This window comes from Camarhynchus parvulus, chromosome 1A, assembly GCF_901933205.1.
Source record: "Camarhynchus parvulus chromosome 1A, STF_HiC, whole genome shotgun sequence".
Taxonomy (NCBI): domain Eukaryota; kingdom Metazoa; phylum Chordata; class Aves; order Passeriformes; family Thraupidae; genus Camarhynchus; species Camarhynchus parvulus.
Window position 1 is genome coordinate 28,298,785 of NC_044586.1, and position 19,925 is coordinate 28,318,709.

At 42.8% G+C, this 19,925-nt stretch overlaps 1 protein-coding gene across 1 annotated transcript in view; it reads right to left on the reverse strand.

Annotated features, from left to right (window-relative positions):
* Positions 1 to 674: 674 nt before the first annotated feature.
* The window catches only part of PLXNC1 (plexin C1), a 70,680-nt gene continuing 51,429 nt past the window's right edge, over positions 675 to 19,925 (reverse strand). Inside the window, exons 22-31 of the mRNA XM_030959795.1 lie at positions 17,203 to 17,380; positions 15,880 to 15,983; positions 11,627 to 11,681; positions 10,578 to 10,609; positions 10,382 to 10,489; positions 8,295 to 8,458; positions 7,707 to 7,854; positions 5,742 to 5,882; positions 5,566 to 5,640; positions 675 to 3,933 (exon numbers count right to left, since the gene is read on the reverse strand). Coding sequence (XP_030815655.1) covers positions 3,829 to 3,933; positions 5,566 to 5,640; positions 5,742 to 5,882; positions 7,707 to 7,854; positions 8,295 to 8,458; positions 10,382 to 10,489; positions 10,578 to 10,609; positions 11,627 to 11,681; positions 15,880 to 15,983; positions 17,203 to 17,380 — 1,110 coding nt within the window. The 3' untranslated portion in view covers positions 675 to 3,828. The remainder of the gene's footprint in view (positions 3,934 to 5,565; positions 5,641 to 5,741; positions 5,883 to 7,706; positions 7,855 to 8,294; positions 8,459 to 10,381; positions 10,490 to 10,577; positions 10,610 to 11,626; positions 11,682 to 15,879; positions 15,984 to 17,202; positions 17,381 to 19,925) is intronic.

Below are 19,925 nucleotides of genomic sequence, written 5' to 3' on the forward strand. Positions count from 1 at the left end.
TCTCTGCTGTCAGGGGAGGTTTATACAAACCAGGTAAGACTTGGAGGGCAGAAAAGGGGTAATAGCAGGAGGAGGAATGATGGTCAGCACCCGGTCTGTGGGCTACCTTTCCCAGTTGGTCCCAGGCTTTCTGTGTGAAAGCTTATTTCCTGTCCCTAAGCACCTTCTCCTGAAAGAAGGATTACTGGGTTATCATCCTTTTTAACATGTTTAGTTTTTTAAAAGTATCATCACCCTCAGAGCCTTTGAGTGATGCAGTTGAAGTGAATATCCTGAAGGCTTTTTGGAGGTGTGGCAGGCATTGCACAATCAACCTGTCCCTGGCCTTTTGCTGCTTCCCACCAGGTGGGAAGGCAGCTGGGACTCCTCTGGCCCAGGGAATCCCCCTCCATTCAGACTCTGCAGCTGCTGGAATTTAGGCCAGTGCCTCCCCTCCCCAGCATCATCAGAAGTTATATTCTACCTTCCTGTTCCTCTTCTTCCCAATTTCAGGCTGATGGAAGTGTGCTGTGCTGACCTGCATGGCTCTGTCCTGCACCCCTGCAGGGCTGGAGCTGCAGCACTGCTTCTCATCTGATGCCACTCTGTGTCTTACACTCCATTCCTTGCATGACCTTACATTGTTACCAGCTGTGTTTGCTTTCTTGAAGCCATTTTAAAGTACACAATCAAACTAACTTCCAAATGCTTTTATTCTAGATAAACCCATACAAACACCAACATGTATTTGTCTTTTGCACTTTTTTAACCATTCATTTTAAACAACAGATCAACTTCTGTACAACAGGAATTACTTTACACATTAGTAAGGTTTGACTTCAAACTAGATGACTGCAAAATAATGCTCTGTAAGCTAGTGTTAGAAACACGCTGTTTGCCATAGCAGTTTGCCTGTAAACATGGAAAGTTGAAGAGAAGTTTGCTTTTCATTTCTGAGGATGTGATTAGAACTGTTGTGTTGCCATATTACCCATAATAGTCAGAGGTGGTTCTTTTTCTCTGTGTGACAGTAATGACAAATTGCAGATACAGAAGGTGTGCCAATGTTTTGTGTGCTGACCCAAACCTACCAAAAGAGCCACAATCACTTAATTATACTTCACATCACTTAGTGAGATCCACTTGATGGGTTACAAAGTCCCAGTATGACTTAAAAATGGTTTACTAACAGAGTGACACTGTTTAGGAGGCTTGAATAAAAGGCAATAATCCTATTCCAGGCTGTAGGTAAAGCTACAGGGCCTGCTTCAACACATACTTAATCTCTAGAAATCATTAAAGCTATTGTAGCAAACAAGCAGTAGTACAAATACAGAATAGGACTGATTTTCATTTCCTCATCAATATAAACACATATAGTGAAGTTCACAGGATCAGACCCACGCAAACAGATTATATTTTACAGCTTTTCAAGCAGAAATGTTGGAGTTGTCTTTTCTGCCTGTACAGAAGGTTACTGTTGAACAAAACTATCACAGTTCATTTGAATGCACTGCCAGCAAACACCGGAAGCAGAAGAGAACTAACTGGAAAGTATAATCCACTCCTGCCTCTCCTTCAGTATCAATTACTGTGCTTTTTCTATTTAATTGATGCTGCTTTAAAAGGTTCGATTAAGAACAATAAAAATCAAGCCCTTACGTGCAGGTATTCCAAGCTTAAGTGCTAGTCAAGCCATGGTCCACTCTTTTAGGACAGAGGGCAAGATAGGTTAGAGGTGTGTGGGGTTTTTTCCAATCAAAATTGAACTTATCAAAATACATTGTGCCAGGCAGAGAACTGCTGAAAGTACTGCAACATTGTAGTGCAGTGTCCTGAACAAAGCCATACATTCCATCAAGTATAAAGTGTAAACTTAATAGCAAGTGTAAGACTTGAATTAAAAAAAGAAACCAACAAAGCCATCACAGTATGGGTTGGTTGGTGGCTGCCCTCTCTGGTATGCAAGAGGAACAACTTGTGCAATCACATGGTAGGGAGGGGGCAGAGCAGCAGGACCCTGTTTTGTGTTTACTTTTCTCCACATTAACAGCCTGCCTTGCTTCTGCCACTGGGATTGTGCCTGGGACCAGCTGCCTTTGTGACCAGGGCAGGCGGCATTAGCACCGATGCCTGAGCTCTGGGGCTCCTCCAGCTCAGCACCGTGTGCCCTTCCACTGCCTGGGAACCCTGTGCAGCCAGCTCTGGCTGCTCACAGCCCCAGCACTGGCTTTCTGTACCAAACCTGGGCCACCTGTGCCATTCACAGCCCATGGCACCTTTCCCACTGCCAAGGCAGGTGACAGCTCTGCCCTCTCCCATGGGCCACTGTGCTACATCACTCACCTGCAGTGGTGGATCTCTCCAGAAATGTGTATAAATGTATCTCCTTGTCATGAATGCCTTACCTCTAATCTAAGGGCACGTGACGGCCTCAGAACGTGCCTCCTGTGGCTGAAGTAGAGTCCATGCTGACAAACCATTTCAGCTCTGTAGGAGAGGGTAGGGTTGTGCTGGTGCTGTAGCAGAGCTGGAGCCACGGCTGCTCCTCTGTGGCTTTGCTCAGAAGCCACTGCCCCAGCCCCATCCCAGCAGCACAGCCATGCCCCTGCTTGTCAGCTGGGCCGACTTTACCCACCAATGCAAGGGTAATGGACACCTTATTCCAAAATGGCCAAGCCTCAAAAAACCCCAGCTGGACTAAGGCAGACAGTTACCCCTCCCCAGCCCAACCCCAGCAAGTTTGTATCAGTATCTCAAACCCCAGTCTTCCTGTTCTTAAATATTATTAAACCAACCTTTGAGCTGACCCCCCACATGCTGGCTTTAGGTCTGTGAGGCCCTTGTACACAGATAGCATGGCTGGCCAGGACCATCACACTGATGCATGGGCTAATCATGCACCTGAGTACAGCTTTGTGCACCAAAGTGCAGCCATGGGCAGCTGCTTCATCAAATCACAAGTGTCCTGATGCAGTGCAGTTTCAGCTGTGAAGCTGCTCACAAGTGTTTCACAGCTTATTTAAGGATGGAAAAGTCAAAAATGTAAACACAGACTGATGGTAGCTGAATGTGCTTCTCCAAAAGCCTCCCCTCACCTCTTCCTCTCAGTGGTTTGCTTCACTTTGGACATGGAATTTCTAACCTAACAAAGGTAAGTCTGCCATGTGGCATTTGGCCTTCCAACCTCAGACCCACTGTGTCTGCTAAACACAGTTATCCTCAGTGTCACTTTGGTGCCAGGTTGTTGTTGGGTTTTTTTGATGTGTTTGAGGTTGAGATTTTTTTTGTATTTTTCTTTTGTTTTGGTCGTTTTCTTTTTTTTTGTTTGTTTTTTTGGTGGTTTATTTTTTCTGAACAGGATCTAGCGAACATTTGACTGGAAGGAAGGAAACTGCAGCTGACCCGTATTCTCACCCTCACAGTTTGCCAAGCTGCTGAAAGGATGTGGTCAAGCATCAGCTTTTTCTCTTAAAAAAAAGAGGTAAGCAACTTGCAAGTTCACGTGGGCAACTCTGAACTTACAGTGTATTTTGCACATCTCCTATGACCTTATTTTAAAGTAAGCCAAAAGCTTACTAGATGGTTTTTTTGAACCAAAGGGTTATGTGTGCTCAAGTACCTAAAAATGCTGACCCTGCCAACATTAGGTTCACTTTCACATGCCCCTGTGTGAATATGTAACCATGCCCATATTTCACTCCCAATCGTCGATTATGTGGAATGGTCAGAGCGGAGAAGAGTGTCCAAACGTTTCAAACCCTGTACACAAAGTCAGTCAAAACAGTTTTGGGAGCAGTAGCACTAATAGAAAATCCCCCACAGTGGTGCTGTGAGTCAGTGCTCTGCTCAATGCCATTTGCATTTTTTCTTTTCATCAAATAAGGCTTTTACTTGCTGGAGCTGTTTCTGGACTTCTTCAAACCCCCGTTCTCGCTCGAGTTTGCTGATAATCTGTTAACAATTAGCAAAAGAGAGAATAATTTTTTTAATGCTTATTTTACTTGCTGTTTTATAAAGCCTGTTTTTCTGTACAACTACTGACAGAAAAATGCATTGAGTGCCTGCTTATCTGTAAACATTCTTCTCCGACTTTAACACACTATTTTGGTAGTTTTCCCTTCAAGTCATTCTGATCACAGGATTTGCAACACTTCCACAAAAGAATGACTGAGCCAAGCAAAAAAAATCCAAAACAAACCCAACACATGCTCATCTCTCAGAGTGTGAGGCAAGGCCAGTGATCCAGCTTTTACCCTACAGAAGATTTCCAAGTGGTATTTCATTTCTCTTCCTCTGCCCTATAAGCCAAGAGCAATAAACTGCCTCTTTTCCTCTAACTCACCCACTTGTCTCTGGCCCAGGTGATAGAATGGAGCACTACTGCTGTCTGAAATCTCTGCTGGCAATGCTACACAGGGACAGGTCTCAGTAAACAATGAAAGAGATTTAGCTGCTCCCAGTCAAAGGCCAGGGGGGGAAGAGCAGAGGGAAGATTTCCTTCTAAGGATGGGCTATGTTTAGCAAGTACTAGCTTCAAAAAAGCAAAAATGGGCACTAAGACTAGAAAGTACACTGGATTCTCCTGTATCAATCATTTTAATGAGCTTAATAAAGGATGATGCCATTTTGAGTATCATCCCAAGCTTGTTTCAAGAGGCGAAGATTTGATGCTGAATCCAGGTAATTTGGAATGTTAGAGATCAGAAGTGGTAAGCCAGCTAACAGGTGACTGAGAGCTGGATGGCTACAGCAAGTGCTGGTGCTGTGCTACTGAGGATGAAAGAGAGAAAGGCCTGGTTGCTGGGAAACCCAGACAACCTGCTGGAAGCATAAGGAGGCCTTCAGGCAACACACCCCAGCTGGCTCTTATCTGAGTCCCTGCACAGGCACACGCAGCCTCTGTTAAGGATGCTGAACAAAATGGAGTGGAGAATCCTGTCATGCAAAGTGGAGGACAGGGATTTTCTTAGAAAGCAGCTTAGAGGTAGCCTGTGACTAAGTACTTTCAGCTGAGAAAAGATTTCTTTTGTTAGTAATAGCAGGGACTGGAAACTATAGCTGCTTCTTTTTAAGAGAAAGACTATTAGAGGAGAGCATTAAGACAGCTATGATGGAAAAGGAGCAGACACCTCTTGCTTTAAGGCTGTGTGCTCCACTGAGGTGTTTGCACTGACTGTTAAATCAAGAACCCTGGTGCTACAGTCTAATCTGATTCTGAGCCTCCAGGGAAATTGAGTGCATGCACAGGAGTTGTGACAGGCATTTGCAGAGACTCTGCAAACACAGTATAGCAAGAAGCCTTGGCTATATAGGAACTTCCTCAAAACTGCAGGGAATATGTTATTGCTACTGTCTCTGTGCAATGCAGCAGTGACAGTAAAGGGCACTGACAAACCTTTGGCCTGTGCCCCCTCGGAGGGGTGGGGGCTGCAACCGCCCTGGGGGCTGCGCTGCTCCAGCCCCTCCCAGCTCAGCAGCAGCCACGGCTGCATTACGGAGGGGCTGCCTTGGGAGTGGCACCCAGCCCTTGGTTACTATGTTACCCCACATTAATGATTCAGCTGAAATTCCAGATGTGCTTACCTCATCATAGTATTTCACTATGTATTTGTAGATTTCAAACAAGGCCACTTTCTCATTAAATTCATTTTCATGTTTCTAAAACAGACAACAGTTCTGGTAAGACACTTCTCCTTAAAAAAAAAAAAAAACAACAACTTAACATGAAAGCAAATGAAGTTGCTGCTTCTCAACCATACCTTAGATTCCTGAGCTAGAAATTCTTCAACCTCTGCAGTGGTCAATGGAGGCAGATCCCTGATGGCTTTGTAGTACGCTTTCACCTCCTTCTTGTAGAGAGGAATGTCCTTAGCATAGAGAAGTTTATTTGTCGGTGCTTCCTTAAAAGAAAAAAATTGAAGCCTTGTAACTTTTCACAGCACAGATTTCCTAATGTTCCACCTCCACACAGTTAATTACATCTAATTGTGTCTGTGTGACTCATTTTTCTTTGCTGTGCTTATATGCAAGGAACCAAGATTATGAAACAAAGATGCAAACCAGAGGCAGGATTTCACTAATAGTGTATTGTGTTTCATGACAATTGCCATGTAATTATTTCTATTGACATCAGAATTGATGACTTTTTGTTCCCCAGACATATTTTTCTTTCTCACTTCCTTACAGATTCCTAGACATGAAAGATTAAGAAAGCTGAACCAAAGGGTCTGAGGCCAAAACCCAATTTACATTCAAGATACAGCAGTACTGCTGAAAGGAAAGTTCCCTGGCAGTGACACACCAGAGAGTCTTGTTAGGTGCTGTCCTGGCAGAGGTTCCCCTGAATCTCTTTGGTCCCTACTACTCCTTTCCCTCAGGGGTTTGAGAGCATGGAGAACTGACGGCCAGACACACAAAGCCAAAGGGATTTTTCTTCACCCCAGGACTTCAACAACCCCGGTCAGCATTAACCTATCCAGGAGCTTTAGGCTCATTTGAGGAAATAAGTGCTGATGCTTGTGATAGGAGCCAAAGCCCCACCTGGAAAACTGATTTTCAGAATGTAAAAGTGGGGGCTGGTAGTTTCCTGTTTAAGCTCTAGGCAATAAATGACATAACCTTGTGTTATGTTGTCACCACTGCTTCCAATGTGTGATGAAGTAATTTAAATGTTTGTTTTCTAAATGGCTAAAAGATGTCTCAAGATAAAAGCCTAAAAATCATGAAGGTAAATACACTTTAGTACTAAAAGGTCACAAGATTTGCTGCATTGCAAACCTTTATCAGGTTTCAGCACCCCTTTTCAAATAGCTAACAGAAGCTGTTGTTTCAACAATTCTGCACAGTGGATGTTAAACATAGAAACCTAACAACCATGCTCATTTGCAGTTTTTCCATCAAGGAAGTGATGTGATTAGCTTTAATTTATGATACTTCACTCCTAAAGTAAGAGAAACAAGCACATTAATTGCTATTTACCTTTAACAGATAAGCAGTTGGATTAGATCACATAGGAAATTAGTCCATTTTTATTTAAATTCTTTCAAGCTAAAAAGTTTCTGGCTAAAAAGTTTTCTTGGTAGTATGAGCCTGAACAAAAGCCTCCTGCTTTGGTCCAAAGAAAAGGAAAATACCCTGGGGAAAAAGGAAGTATTTCTGATCCCCGGAGTTCTGGATACTATACTAAAGAGTTTTTGAATGTAAGATTCCTGAACTTGTTGCTCCAGCAAATAATTTTGCATATAAAAAGGGAGCAGCTAATATATGTGAAAGGAACTGTTTCAATCTTCAGAGGTCTTTCAGTATTGTTACAGCTTCTACTAGCTTATTGTGTGTGTTTTCTGCACACTGGTGTGTGACAGAAAATTTGGACTACTTATCAAATAATGTTAATACTTTTAAGACATTTGTGTAAAACTTCATTAGAACTTTACAGTTTCCATCTTCTGCCACCTATTGTGTAAACACACCGTGCAGAACTGAACTGCAGAGAAAACAAGCAGCAGTTAACTATAAATAAGGCATTTTCATAGCTATATCTGTCTACTGGTGAATTCTTCAGTCTCAGGAGACAGAGCAACGAGGAATGGAAACCCAGCTTAATTAGGCCCCTGACAATTCTGCCCCCAATATCAGCAGATCCAGGATTTCATCATCTTTATCATTATACATTTGAAAAAGACATTGGTTGAGAAAGTAGGAGAAGACTGGAGGGGCAGCATTACCTTCCCCAGTGTCTGTTCTGCGAGAGAAAAGGCATCCATGAAGGCCTGTGCGATTACAGACAAACAGCCATCTATGTGTGAAGTCTTCTTAATGTCAAAGACAAACTGGGGATTCTTCAGTATGTTCACCCAGAAGCGAAGAGGAAGACTAGACAGGAGAAAGAACAAACATCTTTAAAATCAACCACTCAAGTAGCACAACTGCTTTAAAATGGTCCTTAATTGCAGCTGCACTCACGGAACAAAGCACATTCCTGGCTGCTTCTTCACACTAAAAAAGGGGTCAGGGAACAAAGGCTACAGAGCAAACACATCTGTCAGGCACCCAGCTTCAAATAATGCTCCCACTCTGCAGCTCCTTCTTTCAGAGTGTGAAGTCGGTGTGCAGGCTGCACAGACCTCGAAGCTCTGGTGGTTTGTGTTGTATTAAATCAATACACTAAAGTTACAGTTATCCACAAAGCCAAACCACATCTTATTCCCAGACATGCCAAAATCATATTCTTCTGCTCACACCTGACACATTTCATTTTTGCAGCTACATGTTCAGAGAGCACACACACCCCTGTGTATATCCTGTAGGCATACCTGTTGGTTTTCCATATGTGAACCACATCAGGATCAGTAATTTTTTTGCTCTCAGCCTGGGCATCCAAAAAGTCAAAAAAGTATTTGATAGCAACAGGTGCTTTATTGTTGGGTAAACTCCAAATGCTCCTGAAGAGCTTTTCAACAACTGAATGAATTGCCACCTGAAAAGGAACAAAGTTAATATTTTGTTAATATTACACAAGCAAAGAATACCTCAGAGAGCTGTGTGTGCCCCGGGACAGCTACGCACTGAAATTACAATATGCTTGTGGCAAACATCAAGGCCATAGGTTATTGGCAAACAAGACAGTAACAAAAATGAAACTACAACACATCACAATGCGCTCCTTCCATATGTCACATGTCCCGTTGTTCTGCTTAGAGGAGAATCATGGTGATAAAATCTGTGATAAATCACAGGTGGGAAGAACCACTTGGGCTAATAAAGACAACATCCACTCTTGGGATACTGTTGCCACTGTTGCTAAAAGCATTTGAAATTTGTGACTGGAATTAAGAGGGAGGTGAGAAAAAAGCAGTTTAGCCACTTTCCTAGGGCACTGGTCTTCCAGGTGCCATCTGTGACACAAGCTCAACACATGTGCTCATCAACACTTCACAGCCAAGTGGCTCTGGCACTTGATCTAATTCTAGAATAACAGCTTTGGGTGCTATAAGACACTAATATTAGAGAGAAGAACTGAAAACTGGATATTTCTGATGCATAAGCAAAGATACTTGGCTCATTAAAGGAAGAGTTTGCTTGCTGCTGGACTCCCTGACATAATCACAGACTATTTTTCAGTAGAGGCAAACAGAGCAAAACACTGTTTTGTGTTTTATTTCTTCACATCTGTTCTGAAACTCAGTTCAGCCCAATCTTCTCTTGACAAGAAGGATTTAATCATATCCCAGGGTCTTGATAAATTCTGGCCGGTTCATTTCATGGGGTAAACTCTGTGATTGTGTCTGTGTGCATGTATGGGAGAGAGGGGAGCAGAGAGAGAGATGGTGAGATGCAATTTCCTTTAGTGCACAGCCTATCATGAGAGGAATTTCACAGCAAAGAATATCACAGCTCTGTTGTTCAGGGCAGTGTCCTACTTTGGAGAAGATGATTAATTTAAAGCCCTTTAAAAAGCCTGTTTCTAAAAAGCCTGATCTTTTCTTCTGTACCTCAGTCTTCCACCCCAAGACATTACTGGTTTACTCCAGCATTTCCTGAGGGCTCGTGTTAGTTTTCACAGGTAATGAGAAATGACCAGTCTTCACTCTCACTTTGGGGACTGTCCCAAATTACTTCAGATGCTGTCAACAGTCTAATTAAATAATGATTGATAGACTTTTAAATGCAAGAAGGCTAAAATCATCATCCCTTCAGGCCTCTTGCACAGCTCAGTGTTGTGCACCCATGAATATTTTATGCAATATGCTGTTGCAAAGAGCTTTCTAAGCATTTGGAGTTAAGTCAGAAACAAGACCACGTTATGGGAGGGAGTGAGCAGGACTTATTCCTAAGCAATGCACATTGTATAAATTAGGTACTTATATTATAAATCCTAAGGACCTTGCTTTTAAAGTTAATCTAGTTATTTTGAATGCCTAATCTGAAACCATAACAGATTATTTCATTTTGTGGGCAGTATCTCGTGAAACTCAGGCTTCAGAAGTCATCTCTAAGCTGGGCAAACTCTAGAGCAGAGTGAGGAGATTGTTGAATGAAAGCTGTCATTCCAGAGGGGCTCATTCTCACTCTATGGAACTCTGTGGTAAAACTCACTTTCCTTAGGCTAAACAACAACCTTTTTCTTTAACCTGAGAAGAAGGTTGTGCTTACTAAGGAGATACTATGTGTAATCAGACAATTTTAGAACTCTAGTATTAGAAAACCTGAAATGTGTCTGTCTTTGCAAATGGTCATACCCCATAGTTAGCGCAGTGATTTTTGCATGCTACCTTTTCATTTAACATTTGATTTACACTCAGGAAGTCTGCACTACTTCTGGTTTAGTTTGTGTTTCTGTTATGCCAAACTATCCAAGCCAACACCAGCCCTCCCCCAAAATAAAGCCTTTACAGTTTACCTTGGTGGACAGAAGTTTTGTGAGATACATTTCTTTCACTTTGAATTTTTGCTTTCCTTTGTGACCTGCTCCCTTCACATCTTTGTTTGCTTCCGAGTCTGGTAAAATCTGTCACAAAGAGATTAGAGAGATTACACAGATCCAAATACAGTTTAGTATTAAATCTACCACTTAGCAGTGGAATGATTCAACTCACCAAATGACAGTGTTCATCTGAGTAGTCCACATCTAAACAACAAAAGCAGAGAGCCATTAATGAAACACACAGCTACAAGCTTGTGAGTTCTGTTGGGCTCTGGGCCGTGCAGCAGGGTGCATCCAAGATGCCAAACAAGCAGAGTCAGTGTCATCCTTTCCTGCCTGCAGTGTGGGGGATGCCTCTGAGAAATGCATGGACCCTGCGCACCTCCCTAGTGCCAACCTGTAGCTTGGAGCGCTATGATACAGCATCCTATCTGCTGCTGGGGTAAGCTGGCAGCAATCCCAGCTCCTCTGAAAGGAGGACAAGATGAGACGATTGCAGTGGTTTAAGCCTCTAGGAGCGCTGAGTGCAGGTGGGCTGAGGTCAGGCTTGAACACAATGGCTGGGAACAAACAACCTCAGCTTTGCTGAGGGAGAGATGCACATCTCGCCTAACTTTGAAGATAAGGAAACACATGTTAGGAGTGTGTTTCTTCACAGGGCCTACAGAAAGTTCTACCCTCATCCACCAGCTGGGTCAGAGCAACCTGCATCACAGGGCTAGGTGAGATGAACTGGCCCCCTGCAAGCACCCTTTATCTACTGACATGCTGCTCAGACAGTGAAGTCAAAGCTTTCAGAAACACACTCAAGAGAATAAGGAAAATTCCCAAACAGTGGGGGTTTATCATTTGTGTTTCTGCACAGTGCAGCACTATGGCTGAGATGCACAGCTCGGGACACCAAGCAGAGAGACTTGTTCCCTCTCTTTGTGTCACCTGGACTTCCCTGTCCTGCTTTCCTGCCTATGAGCCTGTATCTCTAGGCAAGCATTTGCTGAGGACTGTAAGCCCTTCTGTCCTTTCCTTTGCCTTCTTTCTTCCTTTTAGGCCCACTGTGCCTGCCAGTGGCCCAGAGCCAGGGCTCTTCATTTGGCTCAACTATATCAAAGCACCAATTCCTCTGACCTCCTGTTGCCCAAGACACAATCTGTCAGAGCTCAGTTCTCTGCATTCCCAACCATTCTGCACAAAAGTTGAAATGGGTCACAGTGAGTTTGTTACCTGATCGGGTATTTGCCTTCTTTTTGAAGACTTTTATGGTTGCTCCATTTGAAATCTGAAAGAAAAAACAAACATATCATGCTGAAACAGAAGTGCTTAGAATTCACAAAAGCCCCAGTTTCATTTCCTCTGTCCCTCAGCCTGTGGCAGTGCAGGACAGCCCAGCCTGCTTTGTTCTCACCACAGTGTGCACAGCCTTCAGCAGGCAGCCAGGGCTGGGCTTTCAGCACGGGCAGTGGCTGCACCTCTTCAGCACTACCCAGCCATGTGGGAAGCCACCTCATCCAGTGCACCAGCCTTGAAGACTTTTCCCTTCCTTTGATTTTTCTGGTTCAGCCCATATGTGGACATTTTAATTTTCATGTATTGCTCTGTGCTGTTTCTTGCATCCATTTTTCTATAGATTGCTCAGGTTAAATTATCTGCACCCAGTGCAACAAAATCTTATGGGAAGGTGAGGCAGAGAGGTGCACACAAAGGTGAATTCTCTTCTGCTCCCCTTTCTTTCAGCTCAGTCTGTTCTACCCATGTCCTGTGGAGGGGCCATTCTGAGGATTTAGCCTGGTGCTCCCAAGAACTATTTTCAAACTGAGCAAAATATTTTTACACCGTAAGATCAAGATCAATATCTTACCATCTTGGGATTTCTAGGAAAATCTACCTCCTCCTTCCCTAAATTTATAGTGTTGCCAGGATGTTACTCATTATCTTTAAAACAAACTGGCAAGCCATGCTTTTATTGTCAAAGAGTAACTAAAAAATGGCTCCCACTGAGAACTACACCACTGCTCTGCTATCAAATGTTGAGTCTTGCCAAGTGCTAGTGTACTTGCCTCTATAATTACAAAAACAACCGGCCAGTTCTAGGAAGGGATCTCTGCCAAAATAATTTAAGTGTTTTTTAAACCTTGGCAGCCAGCCTGGTGTGAGAAACCAGCTTAAACATTAAGATACTCTATCAAAAGCTGTGTCTTGTGCCAAAAAAATCTGCACTTACATTTGCTCCTGGAAAGCAAATGCAATCTATTTTATGATTTTTTTGCAGAGATTCCATCTATCATACAGACTTTCAGAACTATTTTAGATAGCACAGAACACTTGAAAACCACACTACAAATAGGAATATGCTGTAAGGCTAGCTTGTGAGGGGACACCAACACCCAGACAGTCCTCCTACTTGGCCCTGGAGACAGATAAACAGGAACAGTGCTACCCAGCAGCTCACCCCCTCCCAGAGCAATGTGGGACACATGCTGCCTCCATTCCCTCCCCAAGAGGTAGGAGGGCAGCTCAGTGCTGAAATGTGTTGACTTCTGTCCTCAGGGAGATGGCAGAGCTCACAGGGAGAACTGTGCTTCCCTCCAGGATCTGAGGCATTGCTGCAGAGCAGCCATGACCAAAGCCCACACTCTAGGTTTTATTTTTGGGACAAATTATGCTTTTAGCAGTGAGTAGACTATGCTTTCTCTTTATCATTACTGCAGCAGCCATACTTGCTGTTTCTTACAGTATGATCCAATTTAAAAAAAAAATTTAAAAACTCCTTCTTTTTGCATCTTGCTGCCTAAATCACTTTTTGTGATGGGCTGGTCCCATGGACACCCGAAAAAATTTTTGCTTTGTCAGTTGCATTATTGAGGGGGACAAACAGGGAGAAGAGAGATCTCTTCCAATCCAGACAACATGGAATACAGCTACTTTGCAAAACAGAAGACATGGTAGTGTGTCTTTATGCCTCTTGCTCCCCAGGCCTCCTGTCCTCACTGTAATCCAGTCCTTGCCAGTGAGCTCCCAGGATCACATTCAGTTTTGCTTGATGGGGCTCTGCCTGCTCCTGGAATGTGTGGTACTCTTAACAGTTGAGAAACTGGAGATCTGTGACTGGACAGCAGATCTGAAAGTGACTGTCCAACTCTCTTCTTGTGTGGGGAATGAGATGTCAGGATAATTAGCAACTTTCTTGTCATGGCTTGTGGTTATTCTCATGGAAGTGATAGTACAGACCTCATAAATAAACATATTGAGAAACCTCCTAGGAGCCAAAAAATAGAGCAAAAGTAGCACACAGGCCAGAGGCATAACAGAGTCTAACAGAACAGTGGATTTTCTTCTCTTCACAAGCACTACACAAAAATGCAAATGCATCATTCTTGCATATTTTAAAAATCAGTGTAGAAACTAAGTGTACTTTTTCAAGATTGACTGGTGACTCTGGGACCTTCACAACACAACCCTCATACTCCAGTGTCTTAAAAACGTTTGATGGTACTTCCCAATTTCAAACATCTGGATACTTTCTAGCATTTAAGGCTGGTAAACAAAAAGAAAAATTCAGGCTTGTCACAAAACTCAAGGCATTGTTGAAATGTAAGTTGTAATTTCTAAGGCAATGTTACTGCCCTCACAGAGTGTATGCAATGTTCCTTTTTCTTGCTATCTAGACACTTTTACATTCCTTTTTGCATCAATATGCACACAAGAAAATAAACTAGATGCTAATGGCTAATACTTGCCACTAAGCCACTGCCTAAAATGCCACTTTTGCCTAAAATGTACATTATTTTGTCAGTGTCAGAAAATGTGAACTAAAATATGGAAGAGACATGCAGTACAATTTCCATAAGGCAGCTGCTAAGCTATAATTAGTGTAGTTACAGCTTTGCAAAAACAACTGTGCCTCCTACCTAACTTGCATCTGCAGGAAACCCTTGCCTGCAGAAACCTCAGACAAAACAAGGGCTGGGACAAAGATACCCAGGGATGACAGAGACCAGTGGAGCAGATTTACTTGCCATGAGGTCTGACACCCATGAGCCACAGCATGCCATGAGCTCCAGGCATACAGAAGGCTGCTGGGGAAAGCAGGGAGCACCTGCAATAGCTGCCTGTGGTAAAGAGGGCAGGCACTGCTGTATTGGACAGAAGTTCCAACACCCAATCTAATTCAAATGTACACTGACCCGTGCTGTACAGGCTCTAAACTGCAACACTACAATGTCCTAATTTGTACAAAATCTCTACAAGGAGGAGGTCACACATTCACCTATAGACAAGATTCAAGACAGGCACAGGAAAAGCCACTGGATGGTGACTCAGGACATCTGGGTTCACTGTTGAACCCCTGTGAGGTGAGGAGAGCAACAAATGCCTGCAGAAATCTGTAAAGTGACTTCAAATGACATTGCTTCATATCTAAGCAGCCTTGTTCTCTGGCCAGGATACAAATTTCTGCTAAAAATCCTTGTTTCTCTATAGATGGCACAGTATTTGCTCATGCAGACAGCAACATGTTCCGTGTTGGCTCAGGTTCCTCAGCACCATACTGCACTGCACAGCACAGACCTATGGCAGCAAAACTTCTAAATCAATAAAAATTTATGAACTTGTTAAGAGCCAGACTTTCAAATTCAATGAGGCATGAGGAAAGACCTGTAAAAGCACTCAGCATGATAACCTCCATTTCCAAAATCCATCTGTAAGCATCACATGTGAACTTCCATATCACCTGAGGCCAATCACCTGCTGCACATTTTCCTCCAACATCTCACTCTCTGTTTTGACTGGTGTCACTGAAAACTCCTCAGAGAGGAAATGCTGCTTGCTTTGCTTTCACTGTGTGCTACACCCAGGAGGGCTCTGCCACCAGTTGCAGTTTTGTGTGTTGTTGCAATGATGGACAGATTATTGCAGCATGGCAAACAACTGCTTTACAGGGGCAACTGGAAGCAGAGGGGAAGACATGGTACAAGTGCCAACAGCAGATGGAAGCAAAAACAGAGAGAGAAAAAGGCAAGGAAACTGACATAGGAGGTATCAAGAAAAGAGGGAGAAAAGCCATCAATCCTTTTTATTCTGACTCACAATGAGATTTCAAAAGTATCAATACTGCCTGTTCAGATAATCAAAATATGAGGCAGGATGAGGTAAACAGTTGCTCATGGTGCAACAAAATCTCAACAGCAGAGACTCAAAAAGACCCAAGGCAATGCTCGTAGCTGGAATTCAGATTTTGTTTTAAATGAAATGCTTGACAGAAGTAACAGTTTACCTGGTATGTTTGAACCAAGCAACCCTGCAACAAGGAAACCTCTGAAAAGTAACAGAAAACATGACTCATTGGCAAGAATGTTGTGTGCCACACAATTCTTTCCTTCTGTTGATGATGCTTAGCTATGACTTCAAGCTGTGCAGATCACATTTGAGAGCTGTGGAGAAACATCTTCTCAACTCACTGGTCTGGCTTCTGTGCTTACCTCGTAATGGCCGATGGTATTGAGTTTCCTTATCCCATCATCCATCACCTCTGAGGAGCCATCAATATCTAACAATTCTCTTTGCTGCTCCTCAGACACAAGTTCTGCAGTAGGACAGCAACAGAAAACAATTACACTCCAATGGCATTATCACTGTACTGACATTTGTAAAGAAAAATAACACCCAACTATTTTTGGACCAGTGACTCCCAACTGAGCTGCTTCTCTCTATCCTTGCTAGGTCACATGAAAGTGGTTTTGCACTCTCACACTTCTGATTCCTTTTCTGGGGTGACAGCCTGGGTGGCTTCCCTTTCAGCAGGTTTTGGTGCTTCACTCTGTGTTGGTCAAGGCAGAGTTTTTGGAGGTGCTTTCACCTAATCACTATTCTGCTGCACAAGTGTGTCCTGCTGTAAAGGCTGCATTGGGACTAGAAGAAAGGTTCCACAAGCCACTTCTAAGAGATCACTAAAATGAGCTGTACAAGACTGACATAGTACTTGTGAAGGGTGGTCAGGCACTGGTAAAGGATATAGACATCAAGACATCAGATATGAAAGTAAATTATGAGCACTTGCCAACATAGAGTCTGAGATGGTGAGGAAGTATCGACATCTTAGAGAGTGTGACAAATGCCAACAGTCCAGAAGGTGACAAATGCCAACAATACAGAGTTAGTTAGGTTTCCTACTAGGGTACCTGGGAAGTGGTATGGTGGTGATAGCTACAGACCTTGGGCTCTTGAAAACCCACCAAGGAAAGGTGGTTTGACTCATCTGCTGGTACAGCCTTATTTACATCTGCAGATATTGTAGGTGACTTTGTGAGTCACGGGCAAATTATTATATAAACCAAGCCAGACTATAAATGAGGTTTATTTGAAGGCTCTTCTAATCAAGGGCAATGTAGGCCTGTAGGAAGGAAGGAAGGGAGGTAGGAGGAATAGTAGATAGGGACTAAAATACTTGATAATCATGATATGTCATCGCCTGGCAAAATGTACCAACCAACCAGCTGTACTTAGGTGGACGGGCCTGCCACCTTTCTTACCCCAGAAAAGGAACAGGGAATTTCTATACACAGAATAAATAACATCATTGTTAATTGCAACGCTGACATCCTTGCAGAAGTGAAGCAGATATAGTTCCAGTCTCTAACTGGCAACATAAATAAATCTAGTGTTTGCTTCAAAATTCCTCAAAAAAGTTATGTGCTCTATGAACTCTGAAAAGAATCAGAGCCAAAGGTAGGTGTTCCTAATGAGATAACTCCACAACAGAGCAGCAAACTCCATGAAAATACAGCATAGTGACATTCTCTTACCAAGACCAATTTCATCCAGCTGAAGACCATAGAGAAAGCCATTCTTATTGAAGAAAGCCTGAAGGCTCTTCTCCTTGGCTTGGCCTATGGTGTCGCAGTCCAGAACATTAACTTGAATAGTTTGACAGGCATCTCCACTCTCGTTTTCTGGGATTTTTTCAAAGATAATGTTCAGCGTCTGGGGAAAGAAACACATGTTATTCTGACTTACAGGGAACACCTGGCATAGGAAACCTACAAACTCCTGACAGATTTTCAGCACCCAAGACATTTTCAGCATATTTATTATTAAAGTTGTTTCAAATAAAGATTATTTGAAGGAGTTACACAAAGAAGCATTTAGAATTCTTCTTGTTCATAAAATGAAAAATAGATATATATAGCTATGTATTTCCAAGAGTGTATTTTGTCCTCTGCTTTTGTGCAAATGTATTTCATTGAATTACCAAAAAACAACAGATGAGGAAGAATTGCAATGCATGCTCTAAAAAAAGCAGATCTTTTATGTAAAATGAATGCCTAAACAGCAAAACTGTAAGTGACAAGAGATCTGATAACGTTGCTGAGTAAGCAGTCATGGTAAGCATGATTGATTCTGAGTGGCTAGGAAGCAGTGTTAAAATGCATATTTACACCAGCAGATTATGCTGAGTGCCTTATATCCCACAGAAGGTACACCTCCCCTGGAGCAGTCGGTGTCTGTCTGTGCACAGCCCTGTCTCTGCAGGCAGCACTGACAGGGCTGCCACAGAAGCAGTGAAAATAGATAGAATCCAAAGTGGTACAGATAGAATCCAAAGTGGTACAGATCTGCACAGAAAAGTGCATTGTGTCCCATTAGTTGTTATTTCAGCTCAAACACCCATGTCTGGTTACAGCACCCCTGCCCTTTAGCTCACTGCTACTCTTGGCAGGGACACAACTCCTCTGCTGGGCTGCACATGAGCTGAGTAGGGGCTGCAGGGAGGTGACAGTGACACTGAGCAACCATCTCCAGGGAATGTTTTTTTTGTCGGGTCATATTTCTGATCAGGTCAGGCAGATTAACTGCTAGAAGGCAGGAAATAAGGGATGAGCGCAGAATTGCTAAGTGGTAATTGTAATTGCCAAGCAATATGATCAAAAATTTCCAGTGCCACAGTCTGCTCTGTGCAGTGAAATTGCAGTGAATGGACACAGATGTTCTGCTGGAGATGTCTTGCGACAGAATTAAAACATGTGTTTTAGGTGCCAGCACTTGACTGCAAGTGACATAGGAAAATAAATGTACTCAAACCATTCTGGCTGCTGAACCGTTGTGGTATAACATTTATCTTCTGACTGAAATGAGAGGACTCCATGTGACTCTGAAGGAGTGAGCATTAAAACAGGAAGCAAGTAAAAATTTTTTTCTCTGCTGTCACGTGAAGGAAATAATTTCTGTCCAGGTTGTTGCAGGGACAACTTTTCTATCTTCTCAGAAAAATAGGTAGTTATTAATAGTTGTAGAATAGTATTTTCTGCTTATTACCCAGCAAGAGTGGAAATTACAACATGCTACTGGGTGAAAAAAGTAGTCCAATGCAACAAAAATTAACTTTACTGTCTCTACAGAAGCAAAGGGACTATTAAAAACAGGGTTGCAAAACTATTAAGATTATGATTTAAGAAAGACTAGGATGTAACTGAAGTAAGAGGGAACAACTTACTCAGGACACTGAGATGTTTAATTGTGAGGAAAATGAGTCCATGGAAAGGACAGATGGAACGAGAGACAAGGATAAGTGGGAATAGCAGAAGGAGAAGCAGACTGGACACCACGCCTCAGGTTGGGATTTCATGCAGAAAATCAGTAAAAAATATATTGGCACAGCAACGAGGGAGTCATGCTTGGTTAGACCCACAGACTAACTGTACAGACAGTAGCCCTGTCCTTGACTCTGATTGCCCTGAAGTCATGGTCTTGTAGGATTAAAATGTGGACAGGGACTAACTGTATTTTGTCCTTGGAAAACTAATTTTAATCAGTCTTTGCCCCTTCTAGTCTCTGAACTGATCTTTCTGAAGTAGTTTCTTGCACTTCAACTGATGTTGATTTGGCTCTATGTCCTTGGAAGCATTCCTTCCTTCACATGATCCTTTCCTTCTAACAATATTCCTACACTGCAATATTCATGTTCCGGCTCCTGCTTCATTTTCCACTCCTTTCAGACCATCAAGAGGAACTGTCTGTGTCTCTTCCTCCTTTCCTTTTCAGCATATCCTCTCCCACAGGCTGCACAGGAATGTGCAGCCTCTTCAGTCATTAGCACATGAGAGCCCTCCCATTCCTGCTCGTAGGATGACAGGACTGTGAAAGAGAGGAGTCATCCTTCATGTAGGTGGAATATAAGTCATGTGTGGACTCCTTAAGTGAAAGTATCCACAGTGTGAGGATAATAGGAATGCTTTGTAACTCAAGGAAGTGGTCAGATGGGAAGGAATATTTAAGCATGTAAAAGTCTCTAAGCCAGGAGAGCCAGATGGTTTTGCTGATATTATTTCCTCCAGAAGTTAATCTTAAGTGATAAAGCAATTGATGGGGAGCCAGGAAAGCCAATTATTATTAAGCTGTCCCTCTGCAGCTGAAGTTTTCATAAATCAGATTCCACCTGTCTGACAGCACAGTCCCTGGCTTTAGAAACCATTAATCAGAAGCCGACAGTCACAATCACTATACTTAGACACATAGTGTAGAACTAGAA